This window comes from Prionailurus bengalensis, chromosome B4, assembly GCF_016509475.1.
Source record: "Prionailurus bengalensis isolate Pbe53 chromosome B4, Fcat_Pben_1.1_paternal_pri, whole genome shotgun sequence".
In the NCBI taxonomy this organism is placed as follows: Eukaryota; Metazoa; Chordata; class Mammalia; order Carnivora; family Felidae; genus Prionailurus; species Prionailurus bengalensis.
The window spans coordinates 98,933,126-98,939,125 of record NC_057358.1 but is presented as its reverse complement, the minus strand read 5'-3'; the positions used below and the strand labels follow the sequence as shown (position 1 = coordinate 98,939,125).

At 49.5% G+C, this 6,000-nt stretch overlaps 1 protein-coding gene across 14 annotated transcripts in view; it reads left to right on the top strand.

Annotated features, from left to right (window-relative positions):
- The first annotated feature begins 1,818 nt into the window (after nucleotides 1-1,818).
- KCNC2 (potassium voltage-gated channel subfamily C member 2) overlaps nucleotides 1,819-6,000 on the top strand; it is a 203,059-nt gene continuing 198,877 nt past the window's right edge. For 6 of the 14 annotated variants that reach the window (XM_043561461.1, XM_043561462.1, XM_043561457.1 and 3 more), the window contains exons 1-2: nucleotides 2,329-2,800; nucleotides 3,936-4,617. In XM_043561461.1, coding sequence (XP_043417396.1) covers nucleotides 3,955-4,617 — 663 coding nt within the window. In that variant the 5' untranslated portion in view covers nucleotides 2,329-2,800; nucleotides 3,936-3,954. Of the gene's footprint in view, nucleotides 2,010-2,328; nucleotides 2,801-3,244; nucleotides 3,377-3,631; nucleotides 4,618-6,000 lie in introns of those variants that run through there. The other 8 variants (XM_043561454.1, XM_043561455.1, XM_043561451.1 and 5 more) reach the window with 7 other exon arrangements.

The following is a 6,000-nucleotide window of genomic DNA, read 5'->3' as shown; positions in this document are numbered from 1 at the left end:
TATTTCATTCACTGCTTTTTCTATCAATTCTTCATTGATATGCATATCTCATCCTTTTATCTTTCCGTATTTCTTATTTTCAAACTTATCTGAACTGTTCTTGAATTTCACATCTAATCCTTTATGAATCACAAGAAAAGTGTGAATTCTTCTAAAAGATGATCTTCTTGTCAATGTGATTATTTCTAGATAGCTTATATAAACTTAGACTCAAATTGATTCATTAGACCTTTGTTTTCTCATTTCCCCTCCACGATTCCTTTGCATCATCCCCCCCCCCTTTCCTTTGGTTTCTCTATAGATCCCTCAAAAGACAAATTTAATATTATCAAGCTGAAGGTTTTCATTATTGATTTCTGCCATCTATATGAGTTACTTTCTGGAAGTCTTGTAATTTAATGTGAATATTTCCTCCATTTTAATTAGAAGGAGTAATTTTTGTAAAACATTTTGCACATAGTAAGATCTCAGTAAATGTTATCTATTATAAATGCTTCTGCTACTACACTTACTATTGCTAATTTATTTTAAAGCAAACCATATGCCTTTTTCTCCCTATTGAATTTACATTAAACTATATAAGGAACCATCTAGACAATATGAGAACACATGTTATAATTAGAATATAATTTTTCTTTGGAAATTTCCTGGCAACTGAAATTTACTATCACTGTTATTTTAAGAAATGCCTCAATCATTGATAATGGTGCTAAACTACAATCACTTCTTCAGCATTTAAGCTTTATACTTTTGAGTGTGAGTGTGTGTTAGTAAAGCAAATTTAAGTTGTCACAAGGCTGGGTCCATATAGCTATTCCTTAGGTTATTACTACACTTTTACTGTCATACTGTTAGTAAATTTCTTACAAATGTATCCATGCCATATTTTCTTATATTAGTTTAGACATTGATGACCTTTCAGACTTCTTTTAATTCTTTACTTTGTTTAGTCATCTACTATCATAAAAGATAGGTGTTTTCTTAAGGAACTATTTATATTTAACTTCCTATCTTGCAGTCCTGTATATTGTGAAAACTTTTTTATTAGTAACTCGTAACTCTTATACTTTCCAAATCACAGTGTCAATATCAGTATCTGTTTTTTGAGAGAGACTTCCTCCTACGTACAACCCAGTGTTTTACCTACTCCATGGCCTTCAATACTTTTAAGCTATACCTGTGGAATAGAGTCTCTCTCTCTTAATATACACACCGACACAGAAACACACACTCTGGTGGTATGAACTGATATGTGTTGAATTGTATCCCAGCACTACCCCTTCAGAAAGAAAGAAAGAAAGAAAGAAAGAAAGAAAGAAAGAAAGAAAGAAAGAAAAAGAAAGAAGGAAGGAAAGAAAGAAAAAGGGAAAGAAAGAAAGATAGATGTTGGAGTCCTAGTTTCCAGTACTTGAGAATGTGATCTTATTTTAGAGATAGGTCTTTAATGATGAAGCCATTAAGGTGGGCCCTATTGCATTATGACAAGTGTTATTATATACAAGGGATATTTGGACAGACTCAGACTTGCATAAAAGGGAGAATGATGTGAAGAGACACAGGGATAAGATGGCCATCTGCAAACCAAAGAGAGAGGCCTGGAATAAGTCCAATCTTCAGAGCCCTCAGAAAGAACCAACCTAGGCCACACCTTAATTTCTACCTTCTACCTCCAGCGCTTGGAGGTAATATTTCTACTGTTTAAACAGTCCAGTTTGTGGTACTTTGTTATGGCAGCCCTAGCAAACTATACAAGGCCCAATAAAATTTGAGAGAGGAATTGAGCAATTAGATAATTCCTTTGGTACTTGGATATCTGTAGCTCGCCTCTGTAGCTTCTGATAGAGAACCCTGAATTTTCACTTGCTAGAGCATTATGTTCCTGGAATAAACTTTTTAAACTTGTTTTGTTTTATGTAACCATGATGTGGTGACTGGAGACCTACATTTGACTGGAAAGAGCAAGCCAGAGCCATGTGTAAGACTCGAGAAACAAGACTCACTTGTCACCTGTAAGTAGACCTCTCTCTCCTCTCAGCTGTCATTAAGGAAAAAAAAAAATGGAATTGGTCTTAGAGATGCTCTGTCACTTGTTGGGAGGGGTGGGGCAGTGGGAAGAGAAAGGGTGTGGAGCGTGGGGTGTAAATAAGGCAGGCAGAAGCTCCAGAGAGGGTGGGGATAGAGCTTCACGGAAGAAAAATATATGAACCTGGTTGGTACAAGAGAGCTTCCCCAGACCCACCCACCCACCCACCCACCCACCCACCCTTTCCCGAGCTCTGTGCTCTGGCGCTGGTGGTTGACGGCGAGTGGTGCGGAAGGGACCGCTCTGGCGGCGGCTGCTTGCGGGGGAGAAACAAAACCTGCAGGTCCAGGTCGGAGCCGGGGGACTTCCCCAGCAAGTGGGCGAGCTCTCCCGACCTGCGGTCAGCTCCGCCGCGGCCACGGCCAGCCGCGGTGCCCGCTCCCGGCGGGGTCGCGGAGCGCCGGCTGGACCCGCCCCGAGCTCCATGGTTTGCCCAGCCCTGCGCGATGGTGACTCTGGGCGCCGAGGCTGGCGCGGGGCGAGCCCGCAGCTCGCAGAATGAAGGCGGGGAGCGCGCCCGGCGGCCGGCGGGGGCTGGCTCCGCGACCCCAGCGCCCGGAGGAGCGGCCCAACCACCTGAACCCGGAAAACGCCAACAAGTAGTTTCTCGTTGGAGCAGGGCTGCTCGGCTGGGTGTCAGGACTCAGTCCGGCTGCCCGGAGAAGCTCGTCCACTCGGAAACCAAAGCAGAACCACTTTTCTGTCGGTCTCGTTAAGGTATCTGGGGGCGGGAGGGGAAGGGGGTGATCTGCCGGGAAGGGCATGCTGACCCTGCAGGCAGGCATCCCCCCACATTCCGCAATAGGAATGTGGAGGTGAAGCCCTGGGGAGAGGTGGCTGGGAGACTGGAAACCGGGACGCTATCAGCTCAGGGATCCAGGGGGTGTGCCTCCAGCGGCTTTTCCCAGGGCCTCGCCCCTCCTAGAAAGCAAGCCCCCACCCTCCATCCCCCAGGCGTTTGTTTTTCTTGGGAAGGGGGGATGGGGTGGGATGCGTTGATCACTCGTATTCTCAAAAAATGTATCCTAGTTAGTGGTTTCCTTTCCCAAGTAATAATAATATTAACAACAACAACAACAACAACAACAACAATAATGTGAAAAGGAAATTGGATCAGGAAATTAGTCACAGGTCTCCTTGGTGAAAGGCAACAGCAGGGAGATTTTTGTGCTTTGACTTCTGCGTTCAGTCTTTGTGCCTGGTCCGTGAGGGAGAGTGGAGGTGAACCGGGAACAGGGCACGCAAAGGGTGCCCTGAGTGCCGGGGCGCTGCGAGCCGTCCAGAGTCCCGAGGGTACGCGCGCAGTGGGGGGCTCCCCGCCCCGTCCGGGGGCTCTCACCCAGCACCACCAAGTTGTCTCCGTGGAGGAAACTCGTTTCCTAAGAGAACTGCCTCCAGGCCAGGGGGGGCGCAGAGAGGGTCTAGGAAAGCGGAAGAGAGGGGCCAGGGCAGGGGGAGAGAAAGGGGGCAAGGGAGGAGGGGTCTGGAGAGAGAGGAGGGGTGGGGGTTAGGACCTAGGAGCCGGTTATTTGTGAGAGGGGAGGGAAGTGAAGGGTGAAAAGACGAAGTAGGAGAGATCAGAGCAAGGGGAGAAAGGTGGGAGGCCAGGAAGAAGGTGTCCTGGAAGGTCAGGGAAGCTTAGACCACCTCAGTTTTCTGGAAGCCCGGGGAACGTGTGCTGCTAGAGGCGGGGACAGAGCTGGGCGCGCGTTTCCTCCTGGGAGGGTCCTTTGCCCCTCGCCCGTCTCCAGCCCTGCCTCCTGGGACTCGCTCTGGGAGTGGGGGTGGGGGTCACGGCGCGGCTCTGACGGCCGAGATCTTTAACTTGGCGCTGTGTTCGCCTCCCCCCCAGTCATGTCTGAGCCACAGAGATGGGCAAGATCGAGAACAACGAGAGGGTGATCCTCAATGTCGGGGGCACCCGACACGAGACCTACCGCAGCACCCTCAAGACCCTGCCTGGGACGCGCCTGGCCCTGCTCGCCGCCTCCGAGCCCCCGGGCGACTGCCTGACGGCGGCGGGCGACAAGCTGCAGCCGTCGCCCCCTTCGCTGTCGCCGCCGCCGCGACCGCCCCCACTGTCTCCCGGGCCGGGCGGCTGCTTTGAGGGCGGCGCGGGCAACTGCAGCCCCCGCGGCGGCGGCCGCGAGTTCTTCTTCGACCGGCACCCGGGCGTCTTTGCCTACGTGCTCAACTACTACCGCACGGGCAAGCTGCACTGCCCCGCCGACGTGTGCGGGCCGCTCTTCGAGGAGGAGCTGGCCTTCTGGGGCATCGACGAGACGGACGTGGAGCCCTGCTGCTGGATGACCTACCGGCAGCACCGCGACGCCGAGGAGGCGCTCGACATCTTCGAGACCCCCGACCTCATCGGCGGCGACCCCGGCGACGACGAAGACCTGGCGGCCAAGAGGCTGGGCATCGAGGACGCCGCGGGCCTGGGGGGCCCCGACGGCAAGTCTGGCCGCTGGAGGAGGCTGCAGCCCCGCATGTGGGCCCTTTTCGAGGACCCCTACTCGTCCAGAGCCGCCAGGGTAAGGCCAGAACCGCCCCCTTCCCTCTGCTCCAGCTCCTTCCCAACTCTCGGTTCTCTTCCACCAAGGGCCTCTGGGGTGCGGGAGGGGGTGGGAGGGAGAAGGGAACCTGGGCTCCCTAAGGATGAGATTAGCAGCCCGTCTGGTGCAAGGTAAACTCCGGGACCCTGCCCGCCATCCTCCCCGCCCCCTCCATCCTCCACCTGTCCTCAACTCAAACAAATTTACTCTAGCAGATGGGAACTGAAGGGCAAAGGTCGACCTCTCGGTGCAAGTCTGTCCGGAACCTTGTCCTGAAACCGGTGTCGCGCTTCACCTTGAGGGTTTTTTTGTTTTGTTTTGTTTTGTTTTTCCTGACTCTTTTGCTCCAACTTTTTCGTTAGTTTGGATGTTTCTTTAGGCCTTCTGGTCATCACGATTTGACATTTTCAGTAAGGAAGGCCTGACACTCCACATCTGACCCCTCAGAGCAGTGGCTCCAATTAGGGATCTAATCTGAAGACAGAGAAGGGAAAATGGAATATACCCGTGTGGCTGGGTGGGGAGAGGGTGGGCCAGCGGGGTCACTTTGTGAAGAGACTCTCCTGAGTGCTATTTGGGCCTGTCTCCTTCCAAGGGGGAAGAAAGCTGAATTGTTTGTCCCAGTGAGTTGAGCAGGGACCCCACCTGCACGTTGAAATTGGGAGCTGGTCGTTTTCCCCTTGGGCTGTATCTGTGTTTCTTACAGGTTGACTCTGAATTGGTCACTTGGTGAAGCTAGGTTAGTCCGATGGTCTAAATCTGGGTAATTTAGATTGTGGCAAACTTTATTTTACTCTTCAGATTGTGAGTCCATCCTCAATTTTTTTCTTTTCAGTTTCTAGCTTGAATGACAGTTTAAATTTAGTCCTTGAGACTCCCAATTAATTTTTCAGAATCCCATGAAGGGACTATAAAAGTAACCAATACTGGTTTCTCCAGTTTAAAGGGAATAAAAGAAATATAAATAACCAAAAAATTATACAGTATGTGAATGTTTTTTAATTATACATGAGCACAGAGTACTGTATTTAGTTAAATCTTTGCAATTGTGTGTGTCTGGTTTGCTTCTGACACTGGGAAAAAATACCCCCAAGGCAGCTTCACTATGGCTCCATCCTCATTATTGTCTTTTTCTGTATGTCAGAAGTCTCTGCATCTGAGATATTGTGCAGCTGTCTATCTGATAACTTGTCAGAAGATGTGCTTCTGATACCACTGTAGAAGTCTGAGGATATGTTTTGTTTTCAGTTTGAAATAGAATATGAATGAGACAATTTTAAGCATTGCTCCTCTGTTGGATCTGGCATTTAAATGCATACATAAATTTTAGTGTTTGAATATGGAATTAATAACGTCAACTCT